General features: G+C 37.1%; 1 protein-coding gene across 1 annotated transcript in view; it reads right to left on the minus strand.

The window, feature by feature from the left end:
* The window catches only part of l(1)G0289 (plexin domain containing lethal (1) G0289), a 32,361-nt gene extending 12,727 nt beyond the window's left edge, over positions 1–19,634 (minus strand). Inside the window, exon 1 of the mRNA XM_089073127.1 lies at positions 18,968–19,634. Within this exon, the coding sequence (XP_088929253.1) occupies positions 18,968–19,100 (133 nt within the window). The 5' untranslated portion in view covers positions 19,101–19,634. The remainder of the gene's footprint in view (positions 1–18,967) is intronic.
* Positions 19,635–19,640: the final 6 nt, after the last annotated feature.

Below are 19,640 nucleotides of genomic sequence, written 5' to 3' on the forward strand. Positions count from 1 at the left end.
AATATGTTTATTAAAATCGCCAGTAATACTATTTCGAATGATAAGTCTCGCGACTATTATAATACAAATACATCGATGTTCAAAGTCCTGAACATTCTAACGTTAAAAGAACGTTAAAAGAATATTGAAAGAAGGCACAAAGGTGAAACGAAATACCGATCGACAGCAAAATGCGTCATCTGACGCCATTTGCTTTCGCCAATGCCAAATACAAACGAGCACGCATACATTATGATCACGAAGGCGGTGTTAACACGTAAAAGACAAGGCGTATCAACGACTCGATTGAGAACTCAAACAAGACTTCCAGACATCGTCTTCAATATGCAGAAAATACTCGCTGCACAGGCAGAAAACATTCATCGCGGAAAAAATTTTATCGCAAATTAAGCTTCGCGTAATTACATTTTTTAATTAACTTAATTACACCCTCGCATTCATATTCATATCGATAAATAATATTAATAACTTTGAATTTGTCCTTATTTTGTCACTGATATTATTATAATTTTCAGTAATTAATAAATTAATATCTTTGTTATATTAACATTATTATACTGCTGTAATATTATAGTCATAAATGTTTCAAATTTTTAATTTTTCAACGATATTTTCTCCAGAAGCATTAATGATAAACAAGAATTCCATAAACTAAGTAGATACCAAAAAAATATATAAATAGGACAATTTATATCGAAAGTACGACTTCGATGTTTTCAAAAAATATTGTTAATGCAAATGTACAATAAATATTTCTCAAAAATAATATATTATTCATAAAAAGTGAATTAAATTTGATGGATTATATCTTAATTTTTTATTCCTTTTAGATATAAATTTTACAAAATGTTAACGTTAAATTAAAAAAGCTTAAGATAAATGCAAAATTTCAGCATAAATAAATTGAAATTCTTGATATTATATACGAATATATTAAAGTTTGCAATTCAATAAATCACCGGAATCGGTGGAATACAAATTACCCTTCCTATCTGAGTTGTAGAACGCAGTCAAAGAAACCAGTTTTTAATATGTGACTCATGATTGTCCCTCGTATCATAGGAGAAACCCCATAAAAATAGCTCAACCAGAACCCGTTCTGGCATCGGCGATTCGCGACGCGAGAAAATGCACGGGTTATTTTAAGTTACGTCGCACAGTTTCTAGGCGCACTAACAAATAAGAATATACTGGGTGTCCCAGATTCCATGTGTCTACATTGAGCCAATTCGACCAATTGTATTTTTATTTTGTTAAAATGATAGAACGTAATGATTTTAAATCTTTATGATTTTAACATTTTAGTCTTTAATTTTTCACGACCGTCGCTTGTAATTTAGAGTAATTTTATTTATGATACACGTTATATACTTTAATTATTATATTTTATTATTTCAAAATTTTTATATTTTTATATTTTTATATTTCATGCATTTGTGACGAAAATATATGCATGAAAGGTTCTGTACAGCAAGCATATCCGGAACACGTAATCGTCGCCTATAACGGCGACTATGCTATTTTTATATGCCGGTAGTTATGTTGGTGATACGGATAAGAGATGGATAAGAGACACCCGAGAGGTTGTATAAATTCTGTCATCCGGAAGTAACGCGAAATGTAGAGTAGTAAACTTTATCTATATTAATGCAAATATTTCTTTTTTCTTTTTTTTTTTTTCTCTTTCTCTCTGTTTGTCATACTTTCTTTCACTTTTAATTCATTCCTTTCTTTTTCTCTCCATCCGGTTATCTATAATCTTTTTATTAATAAAGATTAACTTTATTATAATATAAAATTTTCTATTTATCTTCTATTAATTAAAGTCAAGATTTCTGCTGAAATATGACATTTAGTGATAAAATATTACAAGTTGTTTTTTCACAAATTTTTACAGATAACGATAAAAACCCTTTCGTGTTTCGAAATTTCTCTGTTTATGAAACTTTGTTTATGAAACAAATTGGACATCACTACAGGAAGATTCTTTTATCTTTTTAAATGAAACCGTAAATTTATTTCAACATACGCGAATACATTCCCCTTTTCCCTTCATCTTTCAATATCTCGTTGTAACATCGCAGTGGCTTCCGCCACTGTAATTAAATGATATCCGTCGTTTCTCGAATCGTATCAACGAGAGGGATCGTTAAATCGCACACAATGTAACAGTATCGCCGTGAGATATTACCATTCCAATTTCCTTTTTTTCCTGTTTCTGTTTAAAGTATCAGGAAAATTCTATGCTATTTAACGTTCTTTCAGCGAGAAAAGATCTTATCTCAGTTCCGAGTATCGTCAACATTATTGGGAAAAAAAAAAATCATTCAACACAATGAATACTTTTTATGTTGCATTTTTATTTCAAATGTTCTCTAATGATTTGCAAAGCTGTTGCATCAAGTATTTCTGAATTTCATCATACATCATTACATCATACATCATTAGAAGTGTTTTATTTAACAAAAGAATCACTTTGAAATGTTTTACTCAAACATGGGATTATCTAAATTGTTAATAATTATTATTATTAATTCAAAATTTATGTGCGATGTGTGAGTTTATATTCCAGACTTTCCAGACTAAATCAAACAATTTGAACGTTTGAAAATGTGAAATTGGAACAGCAGACTTGCTTTTATTGCCATCTTATTTTAATCTCACGTTTTGGTGAGACAATAACGAAACATTTAAAAATATGATAGTTGATAGTTGATAGTTTATTTTTAAATCAAATAAAGATCGTCAAATATTTTGATAGAATTGAGGCAAAAGTAAATAATTCAATTTAAATTTAATTTACTTTTAATTTAATTTTACTTTTAATAGAAAGAAATTGGAATTGTATGCTTTTTAGATGCTCAACTGTACGCGAGTCATATAATTTCTTGTACACGACATATAAAACAAAGATATAAAACAAAGGTTCAGAGCTGCAGTCGTTGTTGTCGGAAGTATGGCAATTTTAATGATACGTGAGAAATTCTTACAATCGTCTGTTCACGCTTTACTGCATACATAAACGTGATGTTGAAGAATTTTCTTTCTTGCGTGATGCTTTGCCATCTATTGATGATCACAGATCGGTAATTTTAAAATCCATCGAATCGAAAATCGATCATTTCCTCCCGGAGCAAACTCGAAATTGTCTATCATTGCGAGCGCAAATATATATAATATTCTATTATATTAGATTATTAATAAGAGGAATTTATTTAGATTTGATTTGATTTGAAAGTTACAACTTTTTCAAGTTTCCCATATAATCTCGATAGATTAAAATAGAACGGCTATAAATTGAGATCTTTTTCCATTGAAATTTCCATCGAATGCGATGATGAGAAATTTATTGAAATAAAAACAAAACCATTGATTTTATTGATCACGTTATTATTTATATTGTTATGCCCGCGCGAGTCTTCTGCGGCCGAGTGGAGTCGAGCCGCCGTTTCGAGTAGAAGCGAACGTGGTGAGCTTTGCAAGCGACTCGTGGTGTCCGCCAGATTCAATGTTGCTGTTGATTAGTTTGAATAAAGCCTACGTATTTTATTAAACGGCATTGTTTATTGCCGAGCGCGGCTTCTTCGCGAGACGCGCGTTAAGTGAGAGCGTCAGTGATCGCCGCGGACGTAACAATATTAATCGAACGATTTGTCTTGTGTTTGAAAAATTCGAGAAAAAGGAGAAAATCTCGTTTCATCGTGTAATTGAAACGCGATGATATGCTTGATCGCACGCATACATCGCCAACTATACTATTAAACGCATCCGCAACGGTAACACATAATTGAAGAGTCGTTAAGAAGGATCAAAACTCGACACGGTCAATGGATCGGCCAATGGCACAAGAGCTTCGATCCGAACGTAATATAACGAACGTGTCGTAACTTACAATGCCGCTGACTATTACGACCGTCGTGCGATCATACGCAGGATACGATAAACCCCTCGTAATACGACAATGCATGTGGATTATGCCAACGAAACTCGCCTTCATTTTATATTGGATATTTTTGAACCTTGATATAAAATTTGTGATTAATGAATATTGTTTTTACTAATCAAAGTTTTAGGTAGAGTAACTTATACATCTGTGCTTTTATCAATAATACATATACATATTAAAGAGTTATCTAAATGAAATAAATACAGCAAAGTAAAATTTGCACACGTAATATCGCTACACGTAATATGTTCTTACATGATTCAAATACTTAAAAAATTTTTAAATTAAAATAGTTTCCTTATACATATGACAATAATTTTTTCCAAGTGTCTTTTTCATCGAAATAATGTAAAATAGAGTTTTATTATACTTTGAAATTCAAGTATCAATTTTTCACTGGGCTGTACAAAAATCGATTTTCAAAATCGATTCAAAATCGATTTTCTTGGCGAGGTATTTTCTATACGTAATTTTGATTTCGGCGCGAGTTTCCCGACGTCGATACGCCAGAAGCGTTTTCAGGCCAGCGAGCGGCATAATGACACGAGCACGACGTTGTCGTGCATCGTCGTTGTCGTCATCATCGTCAGTACGTTCGCTACCAGCCGTCACCATCGTAGAATTGGTCTCCATCTTCTCCTCAAGTACAAAAAATGTAAAATATAAAAAAAAAGACAGAGAGAGAGAGAGAGAGAGAGACGTAGGACGTAAATCGAGAAGGGAGCAGCAACGAGGGCCAAAGACCTCTCGTCTGTTATACTTCTCGAAGTCTGTTCCTTCGCCCCGTTCGTGAGTGTCGCGGTTTTTGGTGAAAGCGACCATTGTTCGTTCCGTGTGTCTTCTTTCCGACCCGAGAAAAGGAAAAGGAACAAAACGAGGAAAAACACGGATTCCTGGCCTTGCCAGAAGACCAGAACGTGCTCGAGCTGGACGATTGCGCGTTGCGTGTTCAAGACAGATTTAACATCACTGTATGCGATTTTGTCTCTAAGGATAAAAGCCATTACATCACTAAGTCGCAATAAGCTAAATTAAATTTTTTAATTAAATTGAAAGCTATTATTCATTTGAAATCACTTTACTCTGGTATTAATTTAATTTGAAGTTATTTTTAACTAGTTTGTTTACGTTTTCCATGACTTGTAATTTATCAAGTGATAACAAGAAAAATATATTTTTAATTTTCGAATGCTAATTAATTTCATTTCATTTTTATTGCGACAGAGTGCAATTTATAAGGATCGATCGAATTTTACTTGTCTTAGTCGAGCATTTTTACGTAGTATCGTTCGAGTATCGTTCCATTTCCAGAGTTTCATTTTAACGATGGAAAGTCCTGGTCCTGATGAAGACGTTTTTGTCGAGGAGAAGACGGGCTCGCCGCGACGAACGGAATGACGGTTTTGCGTCAGTCGCGCGATGCTTACGTAAACGCAAGGACGTGACCGCGTGATCGCGAAGGAAATGGCAGGCGACTTTTCAAGCCTGGTACACCTGTCGCCAGTGGTCTCCTTCGTCGACCACGAGGAAATATCCGCGTGACACGTCAGCGATACGCACCGATGGTTTTTCCGACGCGCAATCGCGCTCGTTAGCGCGCACGAAAATTATTATCGCGTTCGTACCGACTAAACAGATACTGTCGATAGATAGGCGCGAATTGCGAGGTAACGCCGAACGCACTTCGGCACTTCGGCGTTGTCTACGATTCGACGCAACAACTTTTTGAAATCTGACAAAACACCAGTAGAAGATTACGAGGGAAATGAGCAAAAATTGAATCATGAATTATTTACCCGATGTTGCATAATAGACAATCGTAGATGCATCCGATAATTGTGAATGCTAATGCAATTTGTTTTGCAATGATAAAGAGTATCACGCCTCGAAAATAAATCGTTATTATTAATTATTAATTCTCGAATTAAATTTAATAATTATCAAAATATTGATCGAGAAGTAATTAAAAGTAACATTTCTCAAAATTAGATAAATTACAATAAATTAATTAATAATCTTGCATTTTAATTCTGCACACGTGTTGTAGATTAACGATTATTAGAAACGTAACAAATGATGAAATTTTGTTGTACTAGCATGAAAAAAATAGTCACGTCGTATTACGAGTGCTATCTATAGCGCACAAGTGTCATTATGACCGCGGTATTGCACAACTTCGGTGGCGATCATAAAATTGACTTCGATTTATCCGACTTGTGTAATGAAGCCTGCGATATGAATCAGTTAACGCAAGATGCATCGAATTTAAATGTAATAAATTGAAGGCCACGCGAATTTAATTAAATTATAAAAAAAATGAATAAATTTCTAGGAAGGATAAACGATGAATGTAATGACGTCAACGACTGCCTTCAGTATCAAGTTGATAAAACTTAGCACGGTCATTGGCGATTTTTATCATTCTAGCAATTAAATTTGTATTTAATAGACACTTTCGAAATCTCTATGTAGCAATCGCGCGGCTGACGATAATTAGCTTTCTATTTATCGGTACGACTCGCGAGAGAGAGAGAGAGAGAGAGAGAGAGAGAGAGAGAGAGAGAGAGAGAGAGAGAGAAGGCTAATGAAAGGATGGATTGGACGTCTCACGATTTGTTCTGACACAGAGGCGAGGCAACGTCTTTCTTTCCTCGTCAAGAGTCGGCAAACGGTACATTTGCCCTAATTAATCGGACAACAGAATTGTGAGAAAAATGCAAACGACGTTCTCGTGCCTGACATTAATCGCAAACTGCAATAAAATCGCGCTTACCAAGAATAATTCCTAATTGGAATGATTGCTTCAATGGAAGAAAAAAATAGGTATTCGAAATAATTGAATAAAATTATATTACAGCAGCGCAACGTCATGATGACGTAATATTTGTTATGATCGTCATAAAACATCATAAAAGTGATTATTATATAGATTATTGAGAAAAATACGCTTGCAAAATATGTATGTTTTTCAGTTTTATTATTCTTGTAGATAGCTTCTATTTTTTAAAAATTCTCCGGATGTTAGTAGACAATATGTAAATGGATATATATAAATGTGTTGTAAATGTATATGACAGTATGTAAATGTATGATATGCCTGGACTACATCCCTAGAATGAATGCCAAAGAAGTTTTTATCTGGAATCTTAATTATCATTACGGTGCACACATTTACACCTTTGTGTTGGACATTGCGAGGAATTGCAAGGTTCCTAGGCAAACGCGGACCGGGGATAGTTTCATTTACTTTCTTGCCTCCGTTGTAATTGCGTCCCGTTAATCATTCTCGGTCCTTCGGCTGAAATTAATTACATCTTGACCGCGCATTCACACACATTCGTTGCAGCGCCGATCGGGCAACGTGTGCTGCCGTGCATGTGGCGTACCGGTCGTGTAAATATTTGCGCATCCCGACTGTGCGCACACCGACTAATTTATCCCAGCGCGAACAACTTCTGAATTCGTCGAAACATCGAACTCGATGGAAGCCAGAAACCCGCGTCTTCTCGGCAAGAAATAAACCGAGTCGTCACGGCGAATTTCCGTCCACGGCGAGAGCGGTGAAAGTCGACAAATGGATCGAAAAAAATGTTCCTTTGCTCGCAAAATAGTTAATATTTAAATGAACTCAGAAATCTGTTCTCAGAAAATTGCTCTTTCTACGAACTTTACGTTCCTTGGCGTTCTATATTTACCTATGAAAATTATCGACGATACATGAAGAGAGAATAGATAATGCACATTTGAATAAAATTATTATATAGCAAAGTAACGGTAGAACTAAATAGTTTAATGACGTAGCAATAATATCACAATTTAATATAATTTTTTAATTTAATTGACGTATTTCTATTTTTCGTATTTTATGCAACTATCACTCAAGAGAGTATCACTGCAATTTACATTTAAATAGAGTGCATTTATTCTTTTTTACATGACTATGTAATAAGATTCTTTGCTGATATTACAGCTAAACTCGTTATTTTTTAACTAAAGACTGTATATGTAATATAATTGGAAGGAAACATAAATATATCAAAAATAAGCAAGTTCGTTAATTTAGAGAATTTAGTAGTAGTAGATAGTAACAGATCAGAGAATTGTAAGCAAGATTCGCTCAATGAGCAGATAGTAACAGAGATTGGAATTGTGGAAAGCAAGATTCGCTCGTCGAGCAAACACGTAATGTGAACGACGACGCCAGCTACTTTGCATCGCGATATACATAAATGATCATCAACGGCACGTGGTAATAACGTGGACGTAAGCTCAAGATCGCGCGGCGAATAAAATTGCCGGAATAAAATTACGATTTTTCTTCGAAATATGCCTGTATTCCAGAGAGAGATATTAAAATCGCGGCATAAGAAGCAACGCATTTGCATAGCAATTTAGACTTTACATTAAATTAAAATGTTAAAATTTTAAATTGCATTAAATTGCATTAAATAATCCGTAGTGGACACAGAAGTGTAACAATTTAAATGTAAACTTTATATGTTTGCTTAAATTAATCTCGTAAAATTAGTAAAATCAGACACTATTATTATTATTAAATATTACTATACTATTACTATACTATTACTATTACTATTAATATATTATTAATGTAAATTTTTGTGTCGGAGCAATAATCATATTTTAAATGTCAATACATTAGTAAATTAGTAGTTAATATCTTAAACTGTTATCGAAATGCAATGATAATCGAAGGTAACGTCGCGAGATTTGTCGATGAATCAAATTTTCCTTCGTGTTCGCGCTGACGAGACCTCTTCATTTAATGGCCACGGATGATCCGTCCTATTGAAGCGAGCGATGCATTGCAAGGTACGCAATTCCGTTTGGTCACAATCGTTGAAAGGCCTTTTGCCATTAACGAGGTCGATGGGGTGATCCCAACCGCTGACGCGTTCTTGGACGCTTGAATTGTCTTATTCGCAAATAGAACCCTCTTCGATTTCGCGTTATCAATTTAAATTTTTTTTATCTATGCGCGGCATCCAGAATCATCACAAATTAATTTCATATTAACGTGTAAAATTAGTCACAAATAAGATAGTGATATAAAAATATTAATCAATTCGTAATATAAAATTTTTTCAAAATATTTAATAAAAAATATAATTTGAGAAATATAATTTTATTCTTTTCACGATTGTTATGCTTACAAAATTAAATGGATAATTGATAAAAATATTACATAAGCAAGTGAATATTTAACATTAATATGTAGCGAACATAATTTTGAATAGGATTAATTCCTTTAAAACACATAATTGTACGCGAGAGTTGCACTTGATGCATTGCTTAATTACCCAACTACCCAAGCATAAACAGTAATTACTCACATATAATCATCCGTTACAAGGTCTTGGTTGTGACTATCATATACAATAATAGTCATTATGAGAGTTACAGAATTTATTAGTCGTTTATCTTTTTTTTAACCACAAAAAGTAATTTGGTTTCCGGTAGCTGTACATTAAAACATGAATATCGTAAAACAAAGTAATAAAATACATAGTAATAAAATAAATATAACATTTTTTTATCTCTTACGAAAATCTATAGTATTCTGAATTATTATCACGAATTATATCAGAGTATAAATATACTTTAGCGTTTTTAATCAACGGAAAATGTCAGAATCAAATCTAATCATAATTAAATGCGCACAATCTTAAATTACGTTCCATCTTATGTATAATTTAATGTCTCAAATATTAATATTCCATCAAAATATTAGTAATTTACATTTTATTTTTAAGGCACGATTTCTGTGATACACGCGATCTATTTTCGACATGGTCGGCGCGACGCGTCTGGTCAGACGCAATCTAATAATGTCGAGAATGAATTGAGCCAATCGTCCATATCAGAACCGGCACACCAATAAGAGCTCCACATCCTAAGAGTTTGTGCGTAACGCATGACGGGGGGATGCACTTCGCGAGTCGTGCGCGGCGCCAGAGCCACTTATCGTTCTTCTCGTTGCAGACGTCAAAAGGATGCCGATGTAATAATTAACGAGGAAGCTGTTCTCGGATTATTTGTCGTCCTGCCGGTATATCGCGCCATATCGCGCCATATCGCGCCATATATTAGCGTGCGCTACATAATCGAGTAAGGACTGCGAACTGCGTTATTCTCTACATCATCTCTCCTCAAGAGCTTGAATTAAAGCTACCTGCTACGGAAAATATTTTGTAATAGGAATATTATGAAAGATAAGATATAATAATTAAAAATTTCAAATTTTATAAAAGTTGCATATCCTGAGATAAATAGAAAAATTTTATTCTTTTAATGAAGAAATAATCCTGGATGTCACAACATTTATAAAATGATCGTTGTTATATTATCTAATCGCAACCGTGATGTATCGTTAAAAAATTTTATCTTAAACACGACAAAACTTTACTCGAATATTTTACGCCGGAAACAGGCATGTTTCTACGATATTTTAACGTAAATACGATTAGCGCTGTTAACGTAAACGCGGTGGTGATAAATCGTCAACGGAAACATCCTTGTGAAGGGACAGATGGACCCTATGGTATTATACGTGTAGCAGCGACCACGGGCTTCCGGCCCGTAAAACGACACACGCGATGGCCACCACCTACGCGTGACCAGACGAGGCGCACGCGTGCATACACACGCGTACGTACGTGCGTGCGCGAGCGCTCGTAAAGACGACGATCTTACGCGCCCGCACTCGCCGGCTTGGCTCGACTCGCGAGTGCAACGAACTCGCAATTTCGCGCCCGCGGCTGCATTCGTGCAGCGACATGCGAATTGCCATTCGATTGCAGCATCCTTAATCCTTTAATCTCCTCTCGAAATAGAAAAGTCACAAGTCTCCCAAGTCAAGTGAGATTACGTATCTCCAAAAATTTGGACAAAGGTGTTTCGAACACACCAACGTATATTTATCCAATTTCAATTTCTCCATTTATCTCGATATTCACACGTTTATGTTTACTCATCACGCGAAATTCGATGTTTTGGCAGAAATTACCAAATCGGATGTTCCGAAAAGTAGTGTCGTAATTACGACGTTGGAATTTTTTGCAAGTTAGAACACATCCATACTTTTGTACGGATACAAAATAATTTGGCAGAGAGAGAGAGAGAGAGAGAGAGAGAGAGAGAGAGAGAGAGAGAGAGAGAGAGAGAGAGAGAGAGAGAGAGACGCTCGGTTATTTGCTGTCCGATTTGACATGGAACCGTTCATTCGGTAATTATGGAACGGCGAACGGGTGTACGCGCGAGACACGGACCAATCAGGCGTAATCGGTAGGACCGTTCGCACAAGGCGGACGACTTAATGACCGTATAAAATGGGCCACGTGGGTGTCCGGTTATGTGCCGATTATATGCTCGCGCGTTGCACCCTTTCCTCTCTACGAAATTTCTCCGACACACATCTTCCCGCAGACGCAGCTTTTCATCGCGCTAGTTAATTTTAGAAACGAATTACGATCGCGCGAGCTCGCGCATATTTACGTAACTAATTTTTGTAACGTAATTTCATGAAAATTACTTAATTATCTTCCGCTTCTTCATCTTCGTTCTAATTTTAAATGAACGTAAAGGATTGATTAAAATTAATTTTAACCTTTAATTAACCGTAATCTTCTAATTTGAAATTAAAATTGTACTTTAAATAAATATCTGTCGTCGATAAAACTCTACGTTTCAATTTTATTTATTTCAATTTTAATTGTAGATATTTTGTTGATTTAGAAGATTTATTACATTTGTGTTTATATTGTATTACGGTTATATATACGCGAAGTTCAAGTTGCGTTGGAGATAACGATAGCCCAATAAAACGCATTAAGGATATCTCTCATTAAGCAAAGTCAAGCAAATATGATAAGACCGACGCGTGGCGCCGGTCTTAATCTAGACGTACACACGAATGCACGCGTGTGTTTGTATGCGTCTTTATACATTATAATATGAGCGGAATATAAGCTTACTTAAGAAAGAGCGGCTTAAAAGATACTATGTCGTAGATATTCATATCGCACTACTTGCCGGCAAATTTCATGCAGATATAAACATTCTATACGGCATGCCCCAACAGCCCCAAATGTTCTCCTTAATTACGCAATTAAGGAGACAGCCGTAATGATGCGGTGAACGGTAGCGTTATTTTTACGTAGCTATTTAAAACGAAGCTATATTTGTCACGCTTCGATCGCTACCGATGTACGTGGGATATGTCTATGGATTGAGCCACATTACGACGCATCGAACGACGCGTCGGCGATATATTCGTTACCGAAACCGGATATGTGCGGGCGCGCGTACGTATCTTCTTCGTCGGCGAGCAATATGCATGCATCACGATGCTCGCCCGTAAAAGCGTGTAATAAAGGGAGTTAACGTACTATCGACGCAGACCGGCGGAGAGGAGCGTTACATTCGAATAAAAAAGTAACGAGATTTTTAAAAATTTAAAACATTATATTTATCACGGTATCCTCCGACCTTTTGTCTGTGAACAGTACAGGACTTTGAATAAAGGAATATTCTCTTGTGGAATATTCCTTTAACAAAAATCTGCTATCTAGATAGAAAAGATAAACGGAATGTCATACGACACGTGAATATACCTTGCGATTTAATCTAAGTTTGGTCCGATAAAAGGAGAGACAAAATTATGACTTTAATTTCGCAGGTTGCGGTTCATCGCGGTTATCGCGATTGTCGAAAATTCCCAACCTGACAATGTTATCGAGACTCGAGTGCTGTGATATGAAGATAATTCTTGCGATGCTTTCTATATATGCATTTATATCTTACATCTCACGTTATGGCGAGAGATATACGAGCATGCTATATAAGACCAAGGTACAAGATGTCACGATTTCCAGGTATAATCGAACCGAACATACGGAAGCAACTGGATATAATCTTATTACGAATAATTTCTCTATTATGCAGAAATATTTTAATCTGTATTTTAGATATTTTCATCAAATAGAGAATTGTACCATTGTATAAGTTATTGTTGAAATTAAAATAATATAATAACATGAAAGCTATAATTTAACGATTATTTGGACGAAAACGCGAAAGAAATAAAATATACATGAGAATGCATTTGCATTTGTCGCTCAGTCGTGATTCACGATAAAGGAAATTAAGAAAATGTTTTACACGTATATAAGTTTATATAAGTTTCTGCAATTCTTTTTCGCTCAAAAGTTAAATCAAATAAATGCAAGATATTAGCTTTTTGTTGTACTCTGTCTCTTTTGCGAGGGTTATTCTCGCGGTTATATAACGCGCACCTTTCTTCTCTTCAGAAACGTGCTTTCATAAATTATTTTTTTTCTCACAATGAACCACCACCACCGATTATCGATCCCATCGTCGGGGACACTGACTTTTTCAGTTCACGTTCACGCGTCTTCCGCGGGACGAGGTCAGCGCGAGTGTGTAAGTCCGGCGGAACGCGTCGCGTTAGCGAAAATAGAGCGATCCGATGCCGCGGCTATACGAAAGGTGTAACGACGAGCGGTGGTCGAGGAGAGTGCGTTGAACCTTCTACGTCGATGGAAATATGACAAAAGCCATGACTCATGGATGAGCTGTCGGCGCACATTCGTCCCATCCGTCCCATCCGTCCCATCCGTCCCATCCGTCCCATCCGTCCCATCCGTCCATTCGCCACGAGTCGCCAGTGAAATGAATAGAAGCGACTTGCATCACGCGGTTACTTGCCACCTCTCCTTTACATCCCCCGGAAAACATATGTCCAAAAGGGGTGATCGATGAGAAATAATAAGAACCTTCTTCCTCCTTATTACGGCGGCGAAAGCGACGGCATCGTAGCGCGTAGTAGTAAACGGAAGTCTTTCGCGATTTACACCGGAATTTCCGCGACGCGAGAAATTGGAAAAGTTTTTCCTGAAAGTACGTCGAAATCTGAAAGATCGTTATAATCATTCATTTACCTTTAGAAAAGAAAGTTTAATATCATAATATACGCCGATAATAATTTCATAATTTATTTACATGACAAGTTACAAAACGGAATCGTGATTGTCAGCCCATTAAGATTAAGAGAAATTTAAGATAATTTATTAAGATATCTCTAATTGCATCATATACGTAATGTAAACAGGAAGTAGAAATGCCAGAAGTGTTTCTAAAAACTGAAATTATTAGTCGCTCATTCTTTCGTAAATGCGTTTATCAATTTCTCCTCCTCCTTGCCGAGAATTGAAATCTCGATATCGCAAACGTGTCATTTACGTCACATTGTTTAATCCTGTGGACGCGTTACACTGGAAAAAAGCGAGATTATACATGCCAACGAGAGCCAAGTGTTACGAGGACAAATTTCTACACGCGGAGAGCGTTTCCGCGCTTGCTCCACGAGAATATCGGGTGACGCGAAAATCCATTCCGCAGAATTTCACATTCCTGCACAACCGACGAACGTACTCCTTGTCTTTGTGCGAAGATCGGTTGCTGCTTCAGCTCGGAAGTTCCTTTTCCGAGGGAAGAACAATTTTATTCTTGACTAATCGCTGATCTTCTTTCAAAGAAATCGTTCGTGGAATTACAAGATGGAATTAAGAAATCTATAAACCGATAATGGAAATGTGTCTGGAAATGTATCTTTTACTTAAAAACTAAATAACTCTACTTTTGAGAATGCAAAATGCAGTCTCTTCGTGAATTCATTTTCAAGTTCCTCGCTCCTTCGTAGAAACGTCTTAAATAATGAATTATGAATATGCAACAATGTTTTAATTGGACGGGAAAATACATTACATTTTACATTCGTAAAATTTAAAAAGATAATTTCACATTTTAAATTCAATCTATTAAAAAAGACTGCTACTTGTGATTAACTCGTTTTTTCACATAATTCCTCGGTACAGATAAGCGCACATCTTTTATGAGCAAGTGTTTTCATCGGCGGGATTAAAGTGCCATGGTGCACTTTAAAATTGCGCTCGCCGCCATGGAATTACGCGAGATCTAATTACGCGCTCAGCTGGACGAGGCGTTTCGCGCTCGTAGAGCGAGTTAAATGTTATCGAGGCAGACGTCACGAATGGTATCACGGCGCGATTCGTCGCGATACGCGCGATTACTTTTCACTACACACGTTAAATTAAAGCTTCCCTCGCGTATCGCATCTGCCCGTCGTTTACCGCTCCGTTCCGGAGCTAAACTCATACTCGCAAATCCGCCGATTCGCTTTATGTTCGACAGCCTCGTAAACGTCGAGATGCGCGCCAATCGAGATAAATCTTGCGAATTAAATGGCTTTGTGAGTCAAAACTGAAGCAGCGTTTTGAAACACTCCTCCGCAGGATGTTGGAGAAACAAATAGCCAAAGAGATCCTTTACTAAACTTCCAATACGTAGATAACGTCTTTTAAAGTAAACGAGTTAGCATCAAATTAACAATATTGTGTTCATTGTTTTATTTAAGAAATCCACATGTGTGTGTATATATATATATATATATATATATATATCGCATCGGACTGTGTAAATTCGAAAATCACGGGGAATCATATTTTCATCTAATTTATTCCGGTTATGTACTTATTTTCTTCTCAGAAAATGCATATTCGATCACGATCAATGATCATTAGATGTGATATGAACGTAGTACAAAAATAGGTATAAAGATAAAACTGACGGTTGAGCGGTACACATATAAATTTTTATATAAATTTTTCTGCATTATGAAATGTCGAACAAGAAGAAATTTCATTTCCATTTATTTTTATTTGTGTCTATATATCCTGTGAAACATCAAATTATCTTTATTATATCGATCGCATCGCGCAGTTTGCGATATCGGTACATAAATTAAATCGCACATATTTGAGACAGATTTTTTTTTGTAAGGTAATGTATTTGTGAGTATAAAAAAATTATCGCGGAACGCGTGAATCATAAATTCAGAAATTGGAGTTGATTATAGCTTTGATATTCGCGGTGTAACTTTTCTCAATGTAGTACCAGTCCGGTATGACACGTACTGGGAGTGTCATGTTGTGTTACGAGCTAATCCATCGATTTCCGTAAAATACTCTCCTTGCGTATGCATTATGGATGCTGAACAGCTTGTTGCATCGCGCAACGATATTTGCGAAATGAAGTTTGCCACCATTCACGCATTATAAAATATTTTCCTGTTATTGATTCTCTAGCTATATAAGACAAGATATGTTTTACGTTTTAAAAGCAGCAACGGTAATATCGCATAATTGAATAAAGTTGCCATTGTGAATTTTTTGTAGGCAACTCTGATAAAGAAAAGATTTATCGAAAAAATTACGGAACATTCTAATAATAGATTTAATAATAGATTGCCGTTGTATTATTATTAATACATGCCAAGCGCATTAAAAATTAATTATCAATTATAAAGTAATCGATCGTAAAGAATTGCTGTAATAAATAAGCAACGTAATGGTGTAATAATAGATATATGTACGGCTTTCAACATGCACGATTAACACACACATTTTTTTCAGCTGTATTCATGAAACATATTTTTCTGCCTTTCCGTCTTCATATTTATAAAGCAACTACTCGTTCGTGACAAATTGCCTTTGTGTCTAAATATCAGCTGCCATCTCCAAAAGAAAGAATAACGTGCATACGCGAAACAACATGATTATAGATGAAAAAAAAAAGACAGAAATTTATGGAAATTACACTTTACACTTGACATCCTGGTGTTAAATAACATTCGATAAGAATGAAATGTGTTAGCAATATAAAAATGAAGTGGCAAATCTGTCTTGGGATATTAGAATATTCTGCGCTACCAAACTCAAGGGCCTGACAGAAAATTTTAACCAAATTGAAACAAATTAATATTTCACTGAAAATTATATAAACTTGTTTCTAATCAGTTTTTGCGATTTAATTAAAGGAATTTCTTATCTAAAAAAAGGAACGATAATTCTGTAATACTCGTCACGCAAACTTGAGCAGCGAATACTATATATTGCGATTGATAATTAATAAGCGAACAGTTTTGCTGCGGACGATATAATTTTAATCATTCGCAAACAAGATCACTGATTTGCAAGATCGTAACGTGGGAATTCTAGGTCTGTAATATGCGGTGTCGTCTATCAACGATACAGTTTGACATTTCGCGACGTCAATGGCGACATCAACGATTCCGGCGATGCCGATAATAGCCGGGGTTCCTTCGCGAGTCCGGCGATGCCGACGTTGCAATTCCCGCGATTCCCGCCGTCGCAGGCACACGCGGCTAATAAAGGAGCGCGCACCGAGCGATGGCCCGTTCCGAGCAAGTGGCAGGCGATTTTGCAATCGCGAAATCAAGGCGGTAAGGTCGGTAAATCTACGGTATGTGGAGGGTGACCTGAGATAACCTTCTAGCTGTCACTCATCAATTCGTCGTACCGTTATCCCTAGCGACGAAAAAGCGATAAAGATCGTCACAAAAAACATCGAGATTTTCTTTCCTTTTCACCCTCTTTGGAATATTGGAAAAATAACAGCGGATAATGCTTTATCAGGAGAGGAAACGATAAATCACTCGTAAAATATATATATCGGAAAAATATATGTCACTCGTAAAGTACCTTTTTTTTTTTTTTTTTTTTTTTTTTGATAAGCGAACAGAGCAATGTGTTTCAGCGGTAAAGTAATTACGGTATCGCGTGATGCTCGTAATTTCAATGGAAAAACAGCTTATTAAATCGAAGGTTCGGGACAACGGCGTATTAAACGACACGATAGAATATTATGTACAATCGAGAAAGAGAATTTTTTGTATGCAGTTTATGACGATAGAGTTTATGAAGAAGATAAACTCGGTAATGAAATCTTCGTTGAAGCAGCAGTAATGCAAAAAAATTAAGAGAATTTAGAAAGACAATATCTACTATAAATCATTGCTTCTAATTGATTTTTGAAGATTTAATAATACTTAACAAATCTTCATAAAATGTGTAATTTATCTTCTTCGCAAATTTATTTACTTGTTATTTCAAATTTAAGTAGTCGATAGTCGAAATCATTTCTCAGTAAACTAACATTCCCTATTACGTGTATAACTCCTTTTCAGTTGAGAGACACAACTATCTCTTTTAATCTTAAGACTCGAGGCTCTCGTCTTTCTTCCCTCATTTATTTCGCATTATGTAAATCGAATTTTTCCTATCGTTCCGTAAGTATTCGCAATGTAACGTACGATAGCTCGGCGTCTGCTCGCCGTGAGTGCGAGTGAGCGAGCGAGCGAGCGAGAGCGGCCTTATTCCGACAAGCGCGCGCGTTCCCGATCCCGTTGCATGCAAGCGTTGGATGCAACGCGAGGACGACCTCAAAGGAATAGGTAGGAAGGTAGGGAGCTGCGAAAAAGGTCTAGACTTGAGGTTTTCTCGATTTGACCGGATTTCAACCGGATTTTTTTCTCCTCCTTTCTCTCATTGTTCCTCTCTATCTTTCTCTCTTTTCTCTCTTCTCTCCCTGCCCGTCCCTAACATCTGCAGTGATTCTTTATGACCCGATCTTCCCTTTCGTCTCCCTTTTGTGAGGGTAAATGAGAGGGTCCCTTTGGTGGTCGATGATTTAGACACTGACATAAGTCATCTCAAATAATAAAAAAAAAAGAAACATTTAAATATTACTATTCTCTCTTTTTCATACGCTTCGATCTCGCGCCGTCATCACTTCTCTTCCTTCTACAAACTCGACTGCCGCTCGCGCCGTCTTACTCGCGCCTTCCCCGCACGCTCCGAAAAGAATCCTCCGTGATACGCAACAGGTTATCGAAAGGCGCCCGTGCGCGCGTTGCCGCGGCGCGCATACCTATGCAAATATGTAAATGACATTTGTACATACATACGCCCGTGTGTGCGCGCGCGCGCGCGCACACACACACACACACACACACACACACACACACACACACACACACACACACACACACATATATTCATTCGCGCGCACATAGATTCACATATACGCATACAACACACTCACCATGTTCGGCGACCGCCAAGGATTCATCCAAGAGTGTGCACAGGACGACGAGAAATAGCAGCGGGATTCGCATCGGCCTTCGACGTCCGTTCGAGCCATCAAAGTAGCACCACTGTTTCTTCTCACGCGCCATAACTGCGTCAATGTTGACAAGACGAGGATCTCTACTTCGTCTCGTCTTTCCGCTTCGTGGAGGGCTTCGCGCGAAAGTTATCTACGTGGGAGAGTTCTAAATCTTGTCGATAGCACGCTCGCCGACAAAGCGGGTACGAAGCGGAGCGCGACGGAAAAGCGGTGAGCGCGCGCGAGCGCGCGCGCGCGCGCGCTTGTTGCAGCGACGGCGGGGTGGCGGCGAAGGCGGCTGCGGCGGCGGCGGCGGAAGAACGTGGAAAGACTAAACGGAGGAACGAAGATACACAAAGGTGCGGGTGGCGAAGGGAGAGCAGGAGGGAAAAGGAAGGATAGGGAGTGATCGAAATGGAGCGATTTGAAATGCGAGGGAGAAAGAGGGATAGGAAAAAAAAAAAGTGGAAAGCGAGGGGAGAGACGGAGGGAAGGCAAGTGCGCCGTCGCACGTACGAGTAAGCGGTTTTCGTAAGAGGAGGAGGAAGATGCCTCGGAAAAAGCGCGTCTTCTCCTTCGACCTGTTCCGCCGCGTAGCTTTCGCTCGCAC

This window comes from Pogonomyrmex barbatus, unplaced genomic scaffold (assembly GCF_055798465.1).
Source record: "Pogonomyrmex barbatus isolate J1 unplaced genomic scaffold, ASM5579846v1 scaffold14, whole genome shotgun sequence".
In the NCBI taxonomy this organism is placed as follows: domain Eukaryota; kingdom Metazoa; phylum Arthropoda; class Insecta; order Hymenoptera; family Formicidae; genus Pogonomyrmex; species Pogonomyrmex barbatus.